Source organism: Rhipicephalus microplus, chromosome 6, assembly GCF_043290135.1.
Source record: "Rhipicephalus microplus isolate Deutch F79 chromosome 6, USDA_Rmic, whole genome shotgun sequence".
Lineage (NCBI taxonomy): Eukaryota > Metazoa > Arthropoda > Arachnida > Ixodida > Ixodidae > Rhipicephalus > Rhipicephalus microplus.
This window is the reverse complement of record NC_134705.1, coordinates 177,596,359-177,618,555: the sequence shown is the minus strand read 5'-3', so window position 1 is coordinate 177,618,555 and position 22,197 is coordinate 177,596,359. Positions and strand designations below refer to the sequence as shown.

Sequence of the window (22,197 nt, the reverse complement as noted above, 5' to 3'; positions counted from 1 at the left end):
CCGTCAAAGCCGAGCATAAATTCTTAGGCTTAATCTTGGACAACAAGTTGACCTTTGGTGCCACACATAAAGTATATAAAAACGAAATGTTTAAAAGCCATGAATGTTATAAAAGTGTTGTCACGTACTACTTGGGGTACTGACAGGCAATGCCTCATGAATCTGTATCGAAGCCTCGTTCGCACCCGCTTAGATTATGGGGCCGTTGTTTATCAGTCTGCAACTCAAAGTGCTTTGAAGATGCTGGACCCCGTGCACCATTTGGGCATCCGCCTTTCTACGGGTGCTTTTCGCACCAGCCCCATAGAAAGCCTGTATGTTGAGTCAAATGAGTGGTCGCTTCATCTGCAGAGAACTTACATGTCTTTTGTCTATTTCCTTAAGGTGAAAGCGGATAAGAAGCACCCCTCATACTCTACTCTTAAAGATTTGTCGAGCTCAATTCTGTTTCAAAACAGGCCTTCAATGAGGCAGCCCTTCTCAGTTCGCCTGAAGGGTCTAGCTGAGGACACTGGAGTGTCACTCGAACACAGTTTAATGGCTCCTGTAGCATACCCGCCACCGTGGCAGTGGCAGACTATAGACTGCGATGTGTCTTTCCTAGAAGTTACAAAACATGCACCTATTGCCCATATTCGAACATATCTTCTTGAACTTCTACACAAATACACACGTCCTGAGTTTTTCACAGATGCCTCCAAGACTAACTCCTCTGTGTCCTACGCTGCTGTCGGCCCATCCTTTTCGGATGCTGGCCCTCTACATCCAGGCACAAGTATCTTTACAGCGGAAGCTTACGCGATACTTGTGGCAGCGAAACACATCAAACAATTACAAATACAAAAAGCAGTAATTTATACAGACTCCCTCATTGTGGTAACGGCTCTGCACAGTCTTAAAAAACAAAAAACCCTGTCCTTGTCTCGCTTTACTCCATTTTTTGCACACTCTACACACTCAACCAACATGTTGTAGTGTGCTGGGTGCCAGGACACCGTGAGATCCAAGGCAACGTGAGGGTGGATCAGCTCGCTGCATCTGTCCACAAAACCACTGCCCCTACACCCATATCAATCCCGGTCCTTGATCTGAAGCCGTCTCTCAAACGAAAGCTCAGGGACTACTGGCAGAGCAAGTGGGATAAACACACACAAAACAAACTACACGTTATCAAGCCACACCTTGGCCATTGGCCACCAGTATCAAAATCACGTCTAACAGAGGTAACACTAACAAGACTCAGGATAGGACACACATACACGACACACACACATCTTTTGTCCGGTGGTGATCCACCATTGTGTGATAAATGTGGTGAGGCATTGACAGTTCTTCATGTTTTAATACAATGTAAACAGTTAGACACTCTAAGAAGACAACACTTTCCATTACCCTACCGACAACATATACCTTTACACCCTGCAATGTTTGTCGGTAGGGAACCACTTTTCACCCATAAATCATTGTTAGCTTTTTCAAGAGATGTCAATTTTTACCATGTTTTATACCCAGGCATTGCGTAGCGTGACCTCTCAAGAGAGGTTGCTGCTGCTGTGATTACATTTAAAAGCACTTGCCTCGCAGCCCTTGGACACAAGGGTGCTGATGAGGCACGTGTGCTAGTGCCAAATATTTTTACATGTGTTTATTATCAAAACCTTTGTCACCCTTTTTAATATGCATATCACGCCATTGTCATCTCTTTAATACTTATGTTTTTACCCGCATTATCGCGAGGAATTTTAAGGCCCCTATACAGCCACGCAACCTATCATTGTCCACATCTCTATACTCATTGAAATGGCGCTCTTTGGCCATCAATTGGCCCTTGCGCCATAAAACGCCACACATCATAAACAAGTGATCACCATGCAAAGGAGAGGCAGCAAAAAAAAACAGACAGGATTGAGAGCGGGATTCTTCTGCTTGGTGACCTGAATGCTTTGTTGCCATGGTGTGCTAGAAGAAATCATAGGTGTTAATCTGCTTTTTCATTTAATTTCAATTTTGCTAGTAGTGTCGATTTAAGCAATTTTGAGGGATTTCATTAGTTTAGGCTACCTTGAAGACTTGAATTGCACCAGCAGCACATCTACTAGATTTTGCAGTGTATTTCATGCCTCTCATGGTCATTACATAAATTTCTATTGCTGTTGTGTAGTGTTTTTGTCCTGATTATTACTGAAACTTGTACTGCCATCAAAGTTTCGTACAGGGGCAGATTGATCGAATTTCTTTTGCTTGGCAGGAACATGAAATTTTCAACGAAAATTTCGCCTTTGCATGTAAGCTTCTCTCTTAGGATTCGTATTTGTTCATAGCAAATCTTTCACAATTTACATGTCTTTTAGGACGGGGTGGCGACCCATCCAAAGTTTACTTTCTCTGCTACAAAACTACAAATTTGCTGCTCCAAAGTTGCTCCGAAACAGGCACATATATTGGTGCTCCCAGCTCTGCTCTAGAATGTTGGAGCTTTCTTGTACTACTACACTTGCCGCAAATATTTCCATCGTATCCACAGCACACACATTAAGCAACTAAAAAAAGGAACACTGCATTATCACTTTTCATTCCGCAACTTGCCTCCTGGAAAAGGCAACTTGATTATCAAGGCACACTCCTAAAGTCCAAATGTAGTCTTCAGGAATTTGTACACGGAGACGCCACTGCCATCAGAGAGAAGCTGCTTTTCCCAGTGCTTTAGCTCCATGCAATTTCTGTATGGAACTTTTAAGCTTGGAAATCTTTTGTTTTGACTTCGTTGGGGACACGATGTTGTGCTAAAAGAATGCACATCACGCTTATGTGCGCTGCTTTAAACTCCTTCCCACTCTTGCTGAACAACGAATGTGTTTGGCTGGGGCCATTCCCGATGTAAAGTTCAGCTTTCATTCTGCTGCACGTATGAGAAAACAAAGTGTTGCATTGAATTCCTAATATCCACCACTCTCTCTGAACCTGCAGTTAGTATGTGTAAATTGAAATGAGAACTCCTTAAATATGTGTCTTGTAACACAATAAATGGTCTGTTTACGTTTTCAGTTGATTCACTTGCCCGAACTGTCTTTGGCGTTAGATTTCATACGCTTTGATAGAAGGTACAGGGAAATATTAATTGCGCTTGATTTGTTTTCTTTTTATTTTCAGGTTCCAGACCCACGTTTTCCTTTCCTCGGCGTGCACTACACGCCTAGGATGGACGGCAGCGTCCTTCTTGGGCCAAATGCCGTGCTCGCGTTCCGAAGAGAGGGCTATGGCTACTTCGACATCAACGTGCCCGAGCTTGTAGACGCCCTGGCGTTCAGGTTAGTGCCACACAGATTACTCAGTGCCGAACCAACACACAAGCCTATGGCATTGTCGCAAAATTTTCATAGAATGCAAAATGAAGAGGGGGTAACAGTGCCAACTTGCAACCAATTTTATTTTTCAACTTGTGGGAACTATGCCATTCAAGAAATAGGAAGAAAAAACAATCTCACCTGACTGGTGGCCTCATCTGTCATCAACACATGTCACCACTCTATGCCACAGTTACGGCTGCTTGCTTTCTGGGATGTCGGGTCTTCATTGAATAATGACTGACAATCAAGTTACGCTTCATAAATGTAATTTTTCTTCCTTTATTGCACTCTTTGACTGGGATATCCTCAGCGGCAGCAAGCACATGGAATACATCAACCTGAATCATCCACTAAAACACGGACGCTCTCCGTATGAAATTCTGCTAGAAGCTCTGCGTAAACTCGTCATGTAAACCAGTTCTGGCAACCATTCTTTCTTCCACTCGGCTCGTTTCTGTCAAAACCTTGGTCGCCATTGAACAGCATGGTTGAAATCAGCCACACAGCAACATAAATGACACGCGCTGCTTTTTTAATTTTCACCTGAATATGCGCCTTAGCAACGGAGAAAGTAAAAGCGATCCGCTGCGAATTAGCTCACTTCGAAATGACTCGTGGAACATGCAAACTCGCTATTGATTGACTATAGTGGCTAGAAACATTTTCCTACTGTCATGAACTGGTGCCTTGCCAAGCGGCGGCGAAGAAACCAAATTTTATGCACCGCGACGCATCGCTGTCTGTTGTTGGCAAGAGACGGGGGAGGTTAACGATAGGCTGCAGCTGGCCGCAGTGAAACTGCGTTCCTGTCGCAAAACTGCTTCCCGAAACACTCATTTCAACCGTAGATATTATCGCTAATTATCTTCATGGCAAAGATAGAAGGAAATAAATATAATTTTTAATAACCATATAACCTTTTACAGATGCACAAACTAAGAGTTCGACGTATCGTTGTCCCCCGCACACAATTTAACTGTCTTCGCAAGACATCTTCCTCAAAGTGCAATTTTACCTGTGCTTTCTGCTTCCCCCCCCCCCCCCCCCAATCAAGGTGGATGTTTCAGCTGACAAAGGCTGGAATGGTCAACTAGTAACTGCCAGACTGATGAAGTACCAACAAGAAAAAAAAACTATGCAACAGAAGACACACCTGTTTTTCTTTCTTTTTTCTACTTGAAGCTGTCAGTACCAATTGTTAATTTGGGAAATGTACCTGCTTTATTGGGCTTTCCTACGCACGCAGAAAGCAGCCGCTAAAAAGTTCCTTGAAAATCAGCGTGTCGATTGCCTTAAAAGTATGGCCTTATTGAAGAAAAGAAGTTATGTCAGCGCATGTCATCATGGCCCTGAGCATGAGCGATTAAATGCAATTGCTCTCCCACATTGCAATGCCTGTGTGCACCAGTGTCACTGCTGTGTAATGTTAGACAGAGTCAGAGTATGGAGCTTGGTGCTGGAACGTAGTGGCACCTTGTGGGAGGAACCTCACGGGACCCAAACACTGCTGTTCATTTGTGTTAACTATTGGCGATTAACGTGCTATCTATTATTCTTTGTGAAAGAGCAACCATTGCCAACTGCGAAGACAGTAAGTACAGGCCTCTGTATGAAGAGAGGAAGCCTTAAAAAAAAAACGGCGACTTACCTAACACTTCGCTTTTAAGCTCCCTTTGCTGTGTACATTTGCAAAATTTGGCTGAGCATTTGCAGAAGCCTCTTGTTTCCTCAGGATGTGCGTTTTCACCAAGGCTGAGGTGGGGTTTTTGAGCTTTTTAACATTACCTTTTCTTTTTTGTCACTTTTTCTTGTTATCTTACAGTTAGCCACACATTTACTCATTGAACTTTTTTTTTTCCCATATGGAAGGGGTTTCCGCAAGCTGGTCGGTCGGAACATGTCCTACGCCTGGAAGGAGCTCTATCGAGGCGTGTACATCCGAGCTCAGGTGAAACAGCTCCAGAAGTACATCCCACAGCTCCAGTTCTCAGATGTCTCACGGTACGTTGCCCTTAGTATTGATGTGCACTAGTATCGCCAAGTTATTTCGCTTTCTTTTTGTGCTATTGTCACATTGAGTATACATCACTCACAGACACAAAAAAAAAAAACTAGAGTTCCACAAAGTGAAACCTTAAAGAAAAGCGGGGCCTTGGTTGCCCCTTTGGTGTTTTTCTATGTTTTGCCACAATTTTCGGTGTTTTGTTTGTGTGTTTTGATGTTTTATATCTGTGTTGCTACGGTTGATGGTGGCGTTTCTGCCCTGCTGTGGTGCGTGAGTGCGTTGCTTTGGTGGACCTGCACTTTCTTTTCTCAAACCTTGTCATTGGCGGCTTCCCTCTGAAGTCGCTTGGCCTGTGCTTTCTGCCCTCAAAATTTCGGGGCTTGTTGCTCGACGATGCCGCTGCCACTCACGTGCCAGATTCCTTTGCCAGATAGTCTGTGCAGAGTCTACTTTCCGGTGCACTTTTCGATTGGTTTGTGCTTCGTGCCTCCCCCAGGGTGCTGGTCGTGTGATCTGCGGTGTGCATCTGATTCGATTTTTCTCCTCGCCTTTTCTCTTCTGGTCGTGTGACCTGACTCCTCCTGTGTGGCACCACATGGCGGAGTGTCAATCTAGAACAACTTCATTGTTAAAAGAGTATGTACTGACACAAAATTTAGATATCTGATTGATTGATTGATATGTGGGGTTTAACGTCCCAAAACCACCATATGATTATGAGAGACGGCATAGTGGAGAGCTCCGGAAGTTCCAACCACCTGGGGTTCTTTAACGTGCACCCAAATCTGAGCTTATGGGCTTACAACATTTCCGCCTCCACCGTAAATGCAGCCGCCACAGCCGCTATTTGATCCCGTGACCTGTGGGTCAGCAGCCTAGTACCTTAGCCACTAGACCACCGCGGCGGGGTGAAATTCAAATATCTGAGACTTGTTTCCCGGAATAAAAATTACGGGTGTCGCAAATTCTTGGAACACAGTCTCGGTGCTTGGGAATGCACTCAACACATTTTTAATATCGCTACCTTAAAAAAATGCACATTTAGTTTCGGTGTAGAGGGGGCAGCATTGCAGTGACCTGTGAAAGCAAGTGTTATGTCATGAAAGAGACTGCAACTCGCGAAATACTAGCACCAGCCTCGTCATTTGCTGTCAGTCGCACTTGTTTCACATAATCAATGACAAGTGAATTGCCTTCCAGGGGCTCTGATAGCAATTTCTGCAATCCAGGCTGCATGCTGGATGCAGACGTCGCAAATCCAGTGACCTGTGCTGACACGTCGTGATAATCTCCACTGCAGTGGTCCTGGCTTGGTGAAGCTGGGGGACGAAAACTTTAAAATAGAAGTAAAATGTTTTAGACGTGATTTCTGGTTCTAGTGCATGGAGAGCGCTGGTAGTGCATATCATGGGCATAACAAATTGTCTTTTTTCGGATGCCTCAAAATTGTGCTAGTACTCCTACAAAAACAAATGTGATTTCTTTTGCTCTCTCCCTCTCTCTTTTTTTTTTATTCTATAGAGGTAGCTAGCCTACTTAGTAGCACACTAGGCTTCCACTGACTCTATTCCGCGTGATTTGATTCTTTTGCTAATCTGATCATGATTGAAGGTCGCAGCTGGTGCCAAAGCACTTCTATGGGACCAGGCGTTCATTGCATTAGCCCTGCAGTTTGACTTTTCCAGACAATATGAACCTGACGTCATTTGTTATAACAGAAGTGGTTCCTACAGTAGCAGGGTTCGTTTTAGTGTCATTTGGGGAACAGTCCGTGGGTCATCTAGATTTAAACTACGAAACAGTTGTGGACGAACTCTTCCAAAGTTCCATCACCTGCTCAGGAGAAAATTTTCTTGACGTGAAAGCGTTAAAGAGCCCCTGTTGCGGAAATTTCCTTGTAGGCAGTGGTGTTTCCGACGTTAGTTTTGAGCGAAAAGTTGGTGTCCATAAGCTAAAAATTGCAATGGATGCATTGAACTCGGGCCTTCTGCGTGTCAATCGGGTGTTTTACTGCAAAGCCGCGCCAATGCTTGAAATTGTTTTGTAAGAAGACCATGCATGTTACGCAACGCAAGGAGTCATGTTAACGCATGTAATGTTGTGTGACAGAAGCACATTATCACACTAGGCATCACACCGTGTGAATCGCGCAACAGATATGCAGTCTGGAGGCCGACGCTTTACACAGTGCTCAGACTTATTTATCACTTTCACTGGTTATCGTTGCTTCACTAAAGGAACATTTATGGCATAGTTAACATTTGCAGCTGTGCCTGAAGTAGGTATTCTAAGTGAGCTTGAATGACCAATGTTACGCTCGTATACATTTCTTTCCTCAAGGCACAGTTGAGGTGACCACGGAGGAGCGAAGCTTAGCTATTGAATGAGGAGGCAATGTGAGAGGGCGTCGATTATGTTATCACATTCTACTCTCAAAGGCCAAGTTCAAGCACTCTCCATCTTCTCAAAGGTGATCCGACGCGGAACTCAAACCATATTTTCGACAAACTACATTTGCAGCCTGCCTGGTCAGGGTCAGGGCCGCCAGCGTCGCATCATGGCGACGACTGGTGGTCACCGAATGTGTTTACGTGGAGCACAAGAGTAATAGCATTCCACCTTTAGCCTAACTACGAATGCATACTGAAAGGCTAAATTATTCGTCTTGTTAAAGATACGCCAAAGAGAAAAATTGAGTTTTTTCGTATTAGTGAATTATCTTTTCACAATACGAAAAGTGTCACACCTGCTGTAAGAAGATGCTTGGCAGGTGAAAAAATGTGCAAAAATAAAATGAAAGTGGCGACAAGCATCTTCAAGTTGCCGTGCCAGTCGCCTCGAGGCCCCTAGATTTGGATAGTGTCTACATGGGCCTACATTGTTCCTAGTTGGCGAAGTTTAAGTGCATCGTTAACACAACAAGTTTTGGAAAATTTCTTTGAGCCAATACGGCCAAATTACTAAAATCACTTTGAAATCCATGACATCGGGTATATTTTTAATGGAAATTGAAGCTTTTGGCATTGAGTTTCTCATCTGCTATTAAAGCTTAAAATAACAGAAAGCTGAGATAGTTGGTACATATTTATTCCTGAAAAAAAAAAACAGGGAGTGCAAACACGCACAAGAAAAAAGTCAGAATGACTACTATTAAACCAATGACGGTGAAATTCATGACACTAGAGTTTTCTTAGTATGATTTATCAGTCTTAACTAAGTTGTTGCTTCAGTTTACGTACAGTTGATGTAACTGTAGCTATGTTGTGTCCTGTTATTTTTCCTCGTCCAATTTGTGCTCTGCAAACATGTTGGTTCCTTTAAGTTAGTAGCAACAAGGCATGTCACGAGGTTTTGGCATACTTGTGGTACTCTGTAGCGACAAAGAATTACTTAAAGGTGATGATGGCGGGCGTTATGTGAAAAAAACTTGTTTTCGCAAGATTTGTCAATTTTCGTCTTTATCGTATCACAGGAGTCTGAGAAATGCAATGTTTTCATTGCTAAGAGAAAATCAGGTGTACAATCGAGTGTTCTTCTGGCGTTGCAATGTCATTTTTACATTGATTTTCTTCCCTAATTATGCATGATGTCGGTGCAAGTTTGATTCTGAAGTTTGCTTATATAAGGCTGCTTTTACTGCCAATCGAGTCAGCATTGTACTTGATGTTCTCTTTTTTCTCTTCAAGTTAATCGAATCGGCTTGATAACCCGGCTTACTTCACTCAAACTAGCGAAGCTCGATTTCATGTGGCTGTAATAACTTCTTTTGTAAATTGTCATAGCGACAAGGTAGAAGTTCAGATGAAGTAGGAGCCTTGAAGACAATAAAATCCTTGAGCACGAAGTGTCGCAGAAGCTAATGTTTCAAAAAGTGACCTTGCTCTCTTCGCACCCATGGCCATCTGGAACTTGCTCAGAACGTTGTCGAAACATTGCTGCAACGCTGGCTTTTGCCACACCTTCTGTTCAGCAATATCGATCTCTACATGGTTGTTGTTACACAGGAATACATTGTTTCAGTCGCCACATTCTTTTCAGTTTGGGGTTTGACAGAACTCTGCATGGCGAGGAAAAAGACCCATCAATAAATGCAAAAGGCATAGTGACTAGTCCATTTTTGGCCTGAAATTCATCTTAGATGTTGTACATTGCACGCGACTAATCAGAAAGTCTCTAACTGGACTGGAAAGTCTGTGACTGCAAAATAGCTGTAGCTCGTTCTTAAAGAGTGCTTATTTGAGGACAACTTTTGAGAGCATTGAGCATTGTGTGGCACTGAAGTTTGACATATTGTGCAGACATATAACAATCGTGCATCGTTGCAGGGGTCCCTCTGGTGTGAGAGCTCAAGCCCTGGACCGCGAGGGGCATCTAGTCGACGACTTTGTCTTTGACAGCGGCGAAGGTGAACTTGCCAAACGCACTTTACACGTTCGGAACGCCCCTTCACCAGCCGCCACATCATCGCTCGCCATTGCTGAAATGATTGCGGACAAAGTGCAAGAGACATTCCAACTCTGACGAGTTCATCGACACCAATGCCGTGAGAATCTGTGACACTTCATATCATCTGCCGTCTACTGATTGCTCAGGTGGTATTCTAGGCTTGTGCAAATATTTGAACACTTATAATATTCAAACTAATAGTGCAGTATTTGCTTCAATTCTAATTAAAATTGTTGAAAATTGCAGAGTATACGAAATAATAAATAGGTGTACATTAATCCTCATGTGATTTTTTTTTTTGTAAAGTTGGTTTTGCTGCAATGGAGGGGTGCTAGGCCGTAAGAGCACCTAATTAGGTGTATAAAAGTTTGCATGCAATCTTTTGTAGATGTGGTCTCACTGCAGTAAAGGAGTGCTAAGCCGTGAAAACACATATTCAAAAGAAATTCGGACTGTCGCGAAACCCTACTTCAAGGTAATAAACATGTTTCCTTCTCATCGATTATTCTTGTTTGAACTTTTAGAAGCTTTCTATACCGGCTGATATGCCTCAAGTACAGTAAACTTGAAAACGTAACATACTTTACAGGTTATCACGTGCATTCTTCTGAAAGCCAAATTCTGCTGCTATTTGAAGTTGGTACCACTTTGAAAAAAAATAATGGCAATTGCACAGGCCATGTTTCAATTCTTAAAAATTATTGCGTGCTTTAGTTGGGTCATGACAAATATGTCCATTTTGGTTTATAATATGTTATCTATACTATTCGAATATGATTAGAAATTATTCAACCAAAATCTCTATTTGCTTCGAATTCGCTTTGAACCTAGTATTCACTGGTCGTATAAGCCTACGATATTCACATTAAGTTCTGACAAAAACCATGCAATCTAGTCTCGTCTTGAAGCAGCCCAACCGACAGCGCCGAGTAAAAGGTCAAAATGCGATGATCACTATTTTGCAGCCATGGAAGTGTAAGCAGATGTGAATATCACCGACTGCGAGGCATTTCAACATAGCGACTGCAAAGCATGTGAACATCGGTGAGCGTGATTTGCTGTGGACATTGGTGCGCAACTCTCATAGTCACCAACGCAAACGTAAGGGACTGTGAGAGAGGCTTCTCCTTGGCTTAGAGCCGCGATTGGTCAGGCCATTGCTGCCGGTTGTAGCAGTGAGTGCCGCTTTGACGGGACACTCTAAGCAACCTCGGACTGCAGGATAGCAGATAATTGCACTAGTTCAGGGGCCCCAAACTCGCATCAACTCTCAGGCCATAGTCACAATATTTAGTCCCACAAAAGGCTAGAACAGTGAATAAGCGAAGAGCGAGATAGTGGGGGGAAGGAGGGGGGGAGAAGAACAAAATTTTATATTTAATTTATTGTTGCCATTTTGAAGGAGGCCTTTGCCGTGCTCATGTAAGGGTCACTTCTAAAAGGGACTAAGCGTCAGGCTTCGAGAAGCATACCAATCTGCACAACGACTAAAATCTAGACGCTGATTCTTAAAGGGGCCCTGATACACTTTTAGGGACGAAGCTCCTTAAGGCGTGGGCTGTGCGTCCCCTGTATGTAGCCACCTCTCGTTTAGTTCTTGCAGTGTTCACTTGATGGCGGTACCGTTCCCTGTATGTAGCCGCTTCTCGTTTAGTTCTTGCAGTGTTAACTAAAGGGCGGTACTCGTAGCTGACGATGAAAAGATGCAATATGTTATAAACTAGACGGCGGTACCTTTAGTTGATGATGAAAGATGCGAGATGATATAAGGTATGAATGATGTCACATATGGCACGTGTCTTTGGTGGAAGGCAATAGTCCGATTTAGTGCGGCGACGTACGCTAGGGGTGGGGGGCGTTGTAATGAAATCGTGTGGGAAAAATGTACGGAGGATTCGTGGTTTACTTCCGGAGCTTCGCCCACTCATCATCATTCACTTCGTGGATATGGCGGCACTTTTTTGAAATAACAATGGAATGGGTTCACTAAAAGAGGTTATTGCCTCACGAATTCAATGCCGCAAAAATTTTAGGAATCCGTCCAGTACGAGCAGAGTTACAAAGATTTGTCGCACGCTGCAATCGCATTCTCTCTTTTCCCGTCCCGAGGAGAGTGTTGGAAGCTAAGAAGGGAGAGATGGCACGGGCAAAGAAAATACATCATGTGCACATCGTGACCGTGAGCACTTTTTCTTTTTTTTTTTCGGAAATGTGGCTTCTTCAGTGTGATCCTGTGTGCACGCGTCGACAAGTTGCCTCCCGTGGTGATTTCTGTGATGACAGAGTGCGCCGTGTTCAAATCAGCCCATTTGTTGTGAGAAGAGAAATAAAATTTTAGCTCACTTTGATAATTTATCGTGAGTTCTATGCCATGAGCTGTGCTAAAATATTTGGTTTGCGTGTTCTCGGGAACCTTGACTACCTATCGGCAGCATTTTCTGACAACGGTCAAAAGATGTTGCCGGGCCCCTTTAAGCATAGACTTCTTGTGCGGTCGTGTTTCAGCGCAAGGTATCTGCGCGAACTGCCTCGTGAAAAATATGCTTAAGATTCGTCATATTTGCGTAGAGTATGCACACAAAGCGTTATTATGATGGACAAGAAAAAAATAAAGCGAGCACCATTTAGCATGGTCACGATCAACCAGAAAGTCGTAAAGGAATTATGGGACGAAGAAGGGCATGTGTTGGCTGCGAATCATACGCGTCCCATGTTTGAGACCCCAGCACTAGTTGATATAGATTCGTAGTTTCTTGAAGCGCAGACACGGGCAAGAGCGACGAGCGAGATGCAGTGACGCTGTGATTGATTGCTATTTTTGCAGCGCTGTATTTCTGGTAATGTTGCTGTAGTACACAAGTTATCATGATGAAAATCACAGCCCAAGATTTACTTTTTTTCCTACCTAATATATTTTATGTGTCCTATTTTGCACATTTTGATGTATTTTTTCGTATGTAGTCTCATGATGCTTTAATAGTGCTGAAAGTCTGTCGAGATCATAAAGTGGCTTTATCTAAGCACAGTGTAGTCTGGTATCAGCAGTAAAGATAGAGAGGTGCTGATGAAGAAAAGGCAGAGGGATTAACTTGAATTGAAACTTCAAAACTGCCAACTGAACTAATAAGTAATAGCAATAAATGGGTAAATAAATGATTTAGTTACCAATAAAAGGGAAAGAGCAGTTGTCACGAAAGTCAGTATCACAGCAAGCTAATGTGGAGATCTTAATGTACTGTCGTGGTCACTCTTTCCTTGTGATTTTATGCTGGCCTTATGAACACTCCTCACAGGGTTGGATTTTTTGTTGTGGTTGTTGTTACTTGTTGTTGAAGAGAACTTAACGACAGTTCTCTTCCTAGTGTTCTCTTCCTAGTGTTAAGCCCACTCCTCACAGGGTTAGATTTTTTGTTGTGGTTGTAGTTACTTGTTGTTGAAGAGAACTTAACGACAGTTCTCTGCCTAGTTTTCTCTTCCTAGTGTTCTCTTCCTAGTGTTCTCTTCCTAGTGTACTCTTCCTTGTGTAGTTTACAAAGGTTGTGATGCACATACAGGATAGACTTGTCACATGAGCAGGAACAAATGATGTCGTTCATTGTCCTCAAGCAGCAAAACTATCCTTCCATGTTTCTTAAAAATAAAGCACCATTTTTCTTGCCTCTCTGTATGATCAATTTCATTGAAGGTGTCCATGAGGAAGAAAGCTGCCTTTTGGCACCAAAGATTATCAAAGGACCAGACTGAGACGTGGATTGGTTGGTTGTACTTCGATATTGAATGACAGCGCACCAACACTCTGAGAAAGAAGAGAAGAACAACGAAGATGCAGCTGTGACTCGCAACTGAATTTTTAACTGTTTTGTAGTTTAAGGGACGGCCCTGTTATCGCCCCGTCTCTTATTGGCGTCACGCACATTTGGTCTTGCTTTGATGTCGTGCACATTTGGCACAAAAGCCAAGCAGGCTGCATGTTCTGAACGTCAGCACGTATGTGCCTATGAACGCCAGTGATGCCATAGTGGCAACTCTACTATGGCATTGCTTCCTCGGCTAAAATTCAACCACATCTGCAGCGCCTTTCATACTTGTGCGATTGTCGAATAAACAAAAAATATTGCACACATCTGAGGCGCAATATCAACATTCATACTAGAGAAGGCTTACATAAGTAATTCTACGGACCGTAGTAGTGTTTATCGTAGTGTTTATCACGCTACGCTGATAATGCAACGCTAAGCACCAAATGAATACCATTCTACCTACTCTAACACGGTAATGGCACCCACCCATCGTCTTGCATTTTACATGTTATGGCCTCCGAGACAGGGGCGCACAGCCCGGGCTTGCTATATCAGAAGTCATCCTTTCATTTTTCAAAGTAACTACCAGGTGGCGCTCATGTCCCACACCGTAGCATAGATACCTAGATCCTTAACACCGTAAAGTACCTCGATGCACTCGTTCACATCTGCTGCACACTCTGCGGCACTGCCTCCAGATTCCCATGCATCAATTTTTTGTGCAGAACATCACATGAACATTTTGTTTACTCTCTCAAGGCACAAGGCCATCGTCTTTCAATGACATTTACAGTGAAACATGCAGATATGGGGCCAATTTTTTTCTTTCTTGAGTTTTCATGTATACATTTACATATATGGTGAATAACGGCGGCGGTGACGGCAAAATACCAGCCGAAACTGTCCACATAATTGCTATCACGATAAAATGAAGGGGCTTCTAGGCCAAAAGAGTGCTGCCGAAAGGACATAAATGTTCAATGTGCGGCTGATTACATCTAAGAACCTAACATATAAACACCAAATTATCACTTAGATGGTCCAAGTGGAATCGAGTTGAAAGAGTACTGACAAGAATATCAAATATTGTGCGCATTTGTTTCGTACTTCTTCGACTACCACAAAAACCACGTTGCACGTGCGTGGTGGAGGCAGTCTAATTTGTAATGCGGTTGTTCATTTTAAAAAAAATGCGTCCTTTAGTTTTTTTAGTCTATTAGTGGCGAACAAGGTGCAGTGCGCACACACTCGATGACGATGATAATGACACGCGGTGACGGTGGGAACAGAGAGAGAGAGAGAGGAACGGATGATGATGATTATGATAATGCACAGGTAAGGAGAAAGTACATAATTAATGCCCACAATATTTTGGGATTGTGTCTCTAAATTAGAACACTATTTTCGAGAACTATGTTCTCGAAACCAGTGTTATAAATTATTGCGACAAGTGAGAATTCTTGTTAATATTTGCTGCTGCTGTTATTCTTCTAGGAGGTGGGACCAGTCAAGCTGCCTATATGCAGCTATTATCCGACCATCGTAGCTTTTTGAACATGTTTTGTATCTATTTGGCAATAAAGTTCACTTAAAAGTTCACTTGTATCTATTTGGCAATAAAGTTCACCTAAGTGGTGTGGACTTGCCTGGTACCGGGAGGGAGGGGGTTGTAACGTGGTGGCATCCCCTACCACCCCGAGGTACAACTGGTTTTAGAAGACCCCCAATAGGAAAAATGAAGGTGAGGGAAGCTCGGTGCGGGCGTGTTGACTGTTTTTCTTTTAACGCTGCATATTGTTGTGCTAGCGTGTGACACCGCCCTCCCCTCGCAACGCGTATTCGCTCCCTGCATGCACAGGGTCGCTGCTCATCAGTTCCACAGGTTCACAACCAAGTCTCGCTTGTTGGATTCCGCGCTGAACGGTTTTGTCTTCCGCGAACTCCTGATGCCGTGTAGCTTTCGCCGAGCGCCGTCCCGTCCTCAGTCTGCTTCGACCGTGTCCCAATCTTTTTTTCTGTTCTCAACTTTCTCTCACTATCCTTTGTGATCCCTCCTTATCCCATTCCCTTGTGAGCTACTGCTCAGGTGTCGCGCTTAGCTGCAGACAGTTTCGGGGCTCACTTTTCTCTCTATTTCTGCTTTTTTTTAAACCCTCCCCGTTTCCCTTAACTCGCAAGCAACTATCCAGCCTAGAGGGTTCTGCCACAAGGAGTACCCGAAACATCTATTACCGACAACCACACGTCTAGCGCACTGTCCGTGCGCCTACGCCGCGACCACAGGAATGAAACGCCGTTCGTAGAATTGCCAAGCCCTACACAGTTCAGTTCGTTCTTTCAGTTATCTTTCGCTTTTCCGGAAGAGCTACGAAAGCCGATGGCTACTTTGACCTCCAAACTGAAAATCGGCGGCGAAAGGCCTCTGCCACAAAAATTTTGCATACTATGTTGCAATGTTTTTTAAAAACGATCTTTTTTGGGCACCTTCGACGCGAAAAATTTTGGTCTGTCTATCTGTACATTTGTCTGTTTGTGCGCCCTTAACGGTACTCTAAACGGCACCAAAATGACCGAACGATGCTCCAACCGGCTGACCCCATCTGCAGCGCCCACCATTATTGCTCAAGGTTCAGCGTTCATACTTGTGCGATTGTCAATTAAAAATCAATTATTGCGCATATCTGAGGCACCATAACAATACGTCAAATTATTTATGTGTATTAAAGACGATAGTCTTTCTTGGGGACCTTCGACGCAAAAATTTTGGTCTGTCTGTCTGTTTGTCCACTCTTAACGCCATCGGGTACTTGAAATGGCCCACCCCATCCGCAGCGCCCGCCTATGTTCCTCAAGATTGAGTGTTCATGCTTGTGCAATTGTCAATTAAAAAGCAATTATTGCGCATGTCTGGGACACCATATATAACAACACGTATTTATTATGTATGTGAGCCTTTTACTAGAAAAGGCATACATAAGTAATTTTAAGGACCGTAGCGCTTATCACGCCGCGTTGACCATGCGACGCTTGCACGAAAAGGCGAGTGTTTCTAACGCTTTGCTAAGAGGAGACTGCGGTGGCACCTACCCGTCGCCTTGCGTTTTACACCTTATCACCTCTGAGATGGGCGCGCACACCCGTCTCAAAGCCACGCGCTTTGTTTTCTAAAAAAAAAAAAAAACTGCCAGATGGCGCTTATGTCTCACGTGTGACGTGACTTGATGCACTCGCTCGCCTCCGCTGCACGCTCGAGGCACTCTAACGCAGCGCCGCCAGAATACCATTCACCGATTTCTTTGCGCAGAACATCAAATAAATGTCTTGTTCACTCTCTCCACACGCAAGACTATCGCCTTGCGACGACATTTGCAGATTACATGCAGATACGAGGCCAATATTTTTTCCTAGAAAAAAGCATACATAAGTAATCTTAAGGATCGTAGCCTTTATAACGCTGCGCTGGCCACGCAACGCTTGCAAGAAACGGCAAGTGTTCCCAACGCTTTGCTAAGACGACACGGTGATGGCACCTACCCGTCGCCTTACGTTCTACACCTTATCACCTCAGAAACGCGCGCGCAGGGCGCGCGCCACGTTTTCCAGGATAACTGCCAGATAGCGCTCATGTCTCACTTGTGACGTGACCTGTTGCGCTCGTTCACCTCCGCTGCAAGCGCGAGGCACTCAAACGCAGCGCCTCCAGAATACCATTCACCGATTTCCTTGCGCAGAACATCAAATGAACTCTCTCCAGACTGACTCCTTTGACGACATTTGCGGTGTAACATGCAGATACGGGGCTATTTTTTTTTTTTTCGTTGAAACAAGTTGCCGGATCGCAGTTTCGCAGTGCGTCGAGGTAGGCGAACATCCTCTTCGGTTTTGTGGGTACGCAAAGCCGCGTTCAGATTAGCACCCCCTACGAAGGCTTCCAAGGTGTTACTATGGTTCCCTCTGGTATGTGGTAAATGCGGGTGAATCCTTGAAAACGCGCTGGCCGGGAAAAGGCGTCAGACTTTATACTCACGCGCAACTTCGCAAAGACGGTGCCCCCCTCCGTCCGCTGAAAAAAGCTTGCTAGAAGAGGAGAAGCGGTCGCATGGGCGGTCGCATATTGATGGAGCCGAAACGATATACCTGCGATGTCAGAGCACTTAAAGAACACCGGACAGTAGAAACCTCCGAAGCCCTCCACTATACATGTGTCTCTCATAATTATATCTTTTATTTTGGACGTAAAACCCCACAAGGATCATGACACCCAACAGTAACCCCCGTATTCACAAACGCTCCTCCACTCGACTTTCACGTGTGGCAGCTTGGGCTAGTTGGTATGGCACGACGATAGTGATAGCGCGAGAACAAAACGACGACACAGAGACGTCTCCTTCTTGTCTCTGTGTCGTCGTTTTGTTCTCGCGCTATCACTACCGTCGACTTTCACCCTTCACCTGACTGAGTTGAACCCTGCGCCGCCGCTCGGCTGAAAATGACGCTGCGCTACTCAAGAATCACAGCAGACTATCGCTGATATGCAGTGACTTGTCGTGACTAGAGATGGCGCTGCCACTGGCCATCTCAAGTGAAGGTGGAGCGTCGAGTGAAGGGACGTTCTAGAATACCGGGGTAACTCGTGATGAGGGTCATCCGAAACTAGAATCATGCGAACCCAGTTGGTCATGCGAAACTAGATGGTCATGCGAAACTAAAATCCGCTTCGATTCAGTAAAGCACACCCTCAAAATTAAAATAAAGCTCATTTCACTACCGTGGGGTTATCACACACACAAAAAAATGAGGTCAAACTTTCACTCTCGAATTTCGCGCCCTAATATCTGCACACGACGTCGTGGATTTCAGTGTCTTTTTCTTGTTTCTTACTTTGGCCACACTGACCTGTCGAACTTTCCTGAAACTTGGTATCGTATGTTTTTACGCTTCCCTCGGAGGACAGCTTACGATACAACTTGGATCTGCGTAAGCTCTGGCACACGTCGTTGAAAACTATGACGTCACAACAGCTGTTGCGGAAACTCCAAGGTGGTGATAGTTATAGCGCGAGAACAGAACGACGACAAAGAGACAATAAGGACACGAATGACGCTCGTGTCCTTCTTGTCCGTCTGTGTCGTCGTTCTGTTCTCGCGCTATAACTATCGTCATGCCATACCAACTAGCCCAAGCTGCCACACTTCCAAGGTGGTGTCGCGAACCGCGTTTTATTCCGCGCATTCTCGCCGCAAGCGGGGTGTTCTTGGCATCGCGTAAGGGTATCTTTACACGTACGAAATGAATCGTGTTCTGATTAGTGTCCTTTCAAAAACCAAGTTGGTATCAATGCTGGGAGGCTGGACGTTTCGAGTGCAGATGCGTGACGCGTACTGCAAAATTCATTTTATTTTTGTTTTAGGCCAGGTATGGGCAACTATATTTTGAGGTGGAGCGCCGATTTGCACGAAGCGGGCACAGCGAGAGCCGCAAGTATAGTCTACCGGAATAGTGTACTAGAATATTCTAGTACGGTCGAAATTTTCGGAGCCCTCCACTACAACGTCTCTCATAATCATATGGTGGTTTTGGGACGTTAAACCCCACATATCAATCAATCAGAATATTCTAGTACACTATAACGCAAGGCAAATCAGGAAGCGAGAAGGGGGGGGGGGGGTGTTGAGGAGGAGGGGCTGTTGCAAGGAAGAAGAAATAGCGAATTGACAATAATGAGGTACAGAACTTGAACATACATAATCATTATTTTCAGCATGCACGTCCCAAGGCTGCAATTTTTGAACACAAGTTACTAGCATTGGCGTGAGCTGCGTTCACCTTCCGGGAGGGGGCGCTACTGTTCACCGCAGCGCCCCCTTCCCTACTACATCAATGTATGAAGCTGACTTGCCCCTCTTGTCGCTGTTCCCCATCAAAGGTGACTAGGAGGAGCGGCCGCCGAGGCAGAGATTTGATCCCGTGACCTGCAGATCAGAAGTCGTGTATCGTACCATAAAGTGTTTAACGACTTATTGAAGCGAAACGTACCCATTGCTGTGTGGCGCCGCGTCAAAATTACGCGCCCTGACGCGCTGCAATGGGTTCGTGTGGTCAGGCCTTCAGCAATACTTCAGCAAACGTGGGAATTGACTTCGCGGCAGCGTCGGCGTAAACACTAGTGATGCAAGAATCGCTATCACGTGACGATGTCAGAATTATGACAGTTCACCTAAATATGTGACGTCATCACGATGTCACACACATAACATCACCACATGACATCATCATCGCTTCGGTCAACTGTGGGTCGATCACAGAGGAATTCCGGGATAGTTGCCAGAAATGAAACGTTGCCAGAAATATTCTGCTTTCTTTTAGGTGGGTGGGTGGGGGTCATCTACACTTTATGTAGGGTAGTGCGCGCATTTTTATGAGTGCGTGTTTATTACGCTAGCAAAATTTAAAAATTTCGGGGGGGGGGGGGGGGGTCTGAATCCAACCCCCCACGTTTTTTTTTTTTTTTTGGCTACATCACTGGTGCAAAACAAGCCGAAGCTCGGAAAGCATGCAGTGTCTCCGATCCCGGAATCGCGTTTCCCTCAAGACACCACGTTACTCTCAAAATCATATCGTGGTTTTGAGACATTAGAACCCAACAATTAATATTGCACTAATTAATGAAGTCAGCGTCTCAAGTGGTGTGCTCTAAGGGCACAGAGCGATGCTGGTGTTGTGATATATGTACATTTGTGAATTCAAGGAAGTCTTTGAACCCCAGACCTGATTTCGGTATATGTTAGGTCAAGTATGAGTTGCACGAAAAAAAATGTATTTTTTTTTCTTTTTGTTGTTCAACAGCGGCGTACAATGGGCAAATAGTCTTCATTAGGGGCGGGCATCGTGAACCTCTGTTGACAAGCTGAAATTGACCACGTCTACGCAAGCACTGTCCGACGCTGTAGAACAGTGACTAGGGTGCTCGGCTTCTCATCCAAAGGTCGCGGGTTTGACCCCGGCCACGGCGGTCGCATTTCGATGGCAGTCATGGCTAAGGTCCGTGTGCAGTGTGATATCATCGCGTGGTGAAGAAAATTTTCGGAGCCCTCCACCACGGCGTCTCTGCTAATCATATGGTTGTTTTGGCACGTAAAACCCCAGATACTAACATAGAAGTTAAAGTAAACAGAAGCTAAAAGAGATATTTCAGAGAGCAAGAAAAAAAATATGGACTGATGGTTAATTGTTCTTGCGAATAAACACGGAACAGCAAAACGGTGACAGCACTTAGCGTACGATCAAAGTCATTTCAACAATACGTTCTGAAACAACAGTTGAAAAGGAAGGTCAGTGACCACGGTTGGTTCAGATATCATGGAGCCACAAAAGACGCAAAATGTTTGGGAATACTTCTCAAAGTAATCGACGATTCAACTAATTAAACATCGAGGTTCCTTGCTCACGACTGGATTGCCGGAAGGTTTTCTCGGACAGTTGCAGCAGTTGGTCGCACGCTTTGATTTCTCTTATTTCATTCATTGCCCTTTAAACGTACGAATGTATTACATATGGGGGGAAGGGGGGCAAACACACGTTTCAAAACAGTCCCATAAAAGTAATCGCTAACAAAACAAAGAAAAGAAAGAGAACAGACAAACGTACAATCTGGTAGTACAATGGGAACTTAACAACACGCTAGGTAGGTTCTTATTGTTAGAGCAAATGATGGGTTCATTCATGGCGAAATTTTTCCTAATCTGAGCAGGAAGCAATGACGTTATGAAGCGTGTTCCACGACGCCAGATGTGTGCGGGAAAAAGGTTTTTGTCGCTGCGGTCAATCGCTTTCTCTCTTATGATTCTTATGCGCGAGTGGCGCTCACTGAGTAATGTCAGCAGACTATACGAGGCGCGTCGGCATGTGGCGGCACCCCGTGGCGAAAATCTCATCTAACCCGACTGTTGATCTCCATTCACGTGGGCTGTTGGGTGGGCCAGCGAGTAGCGTGCTAGCTGTGTTGCGACTCCAAACGGCACGCATTAGCAGCTCCGAAAATAGTTAACGTAGTCCTCCGTATGATAGCAGGACGCCTCAGAAAAACACAACATCGCTCTTCGATCCTAAAATCTCCGCGTATCGCGCAGGGACGTATAGCCAGTGGTGGCACACCAGTGACACCAAGCCTGGCCGTGCCCCTCCCCCCTCCCTGAAACGTTATTTTTCGACATGGCATACAGAGCGAAACATGACCATTGTAAGGAGGTGCGCTCCTAAAAATAAAAAAAAGTGACCCCCACCCCCCTCCCTCTAAAAAATGTCTGACTTCGCTAGGCATGTTCCCGGGTGAACTGGTAAGTCTCATTTGAAAGCAGTTTCTTCGAAGCGCTGGGGTTACGGCTTCTTTGAAGACATACTAAAGAGAGAAATTATGTTTACACCATCATGAAAATTACTCTTTCACCATTCCAAAGTCAGCAATATTGTCGCGAGAATGCGCTTGATAAGTGAGAAAACATGAAAAAAGGGAAAATGGTCGAGGGTGCCGCACCAAGCGTACGTCGTGGTGTTATACATTTTGAGAACGTCTACCTGGTCCTGCGTAATTCCTGGTCAG

The 22,197-nt window shown here is 44.6% G+C and overlaps 1 protein-coding gene across 1 annotated transcript in view; it reads left to right on the top strand.

Annotated features, from left to right (window-relative positions):
* LOC119167076 (L-2-hydroxyglutarate dehydrogenase) overlaps positions 1 to 13,457 on the top strand; it is a 28,960-nt gene extending 15,503 nt beyond the window's left edge. Inside the window, exons 7-9 of the mRNA XM_037418494.2 lie at positions 3,151 to 3,308; positions 5,217 to 5,348; positions 9,678 to 13,457. Coding sequence (XP_037274391.2) covers positions 3,151 to 3,308; positions 5,217 to 5,348; positions 9,678 to 9,873 — 486 coding nt within the window. The 3' untranslated portion in view covers positions 9,874 to 13,457. The remainder of the gene's footprint in view (positions 1 to 3,150; positions 3,309 to 5,216; positions 5,349 to 9,677) is intronic.
* Positions 13,458 to 22,197: the final 8,740 nt, after the last annotated feature.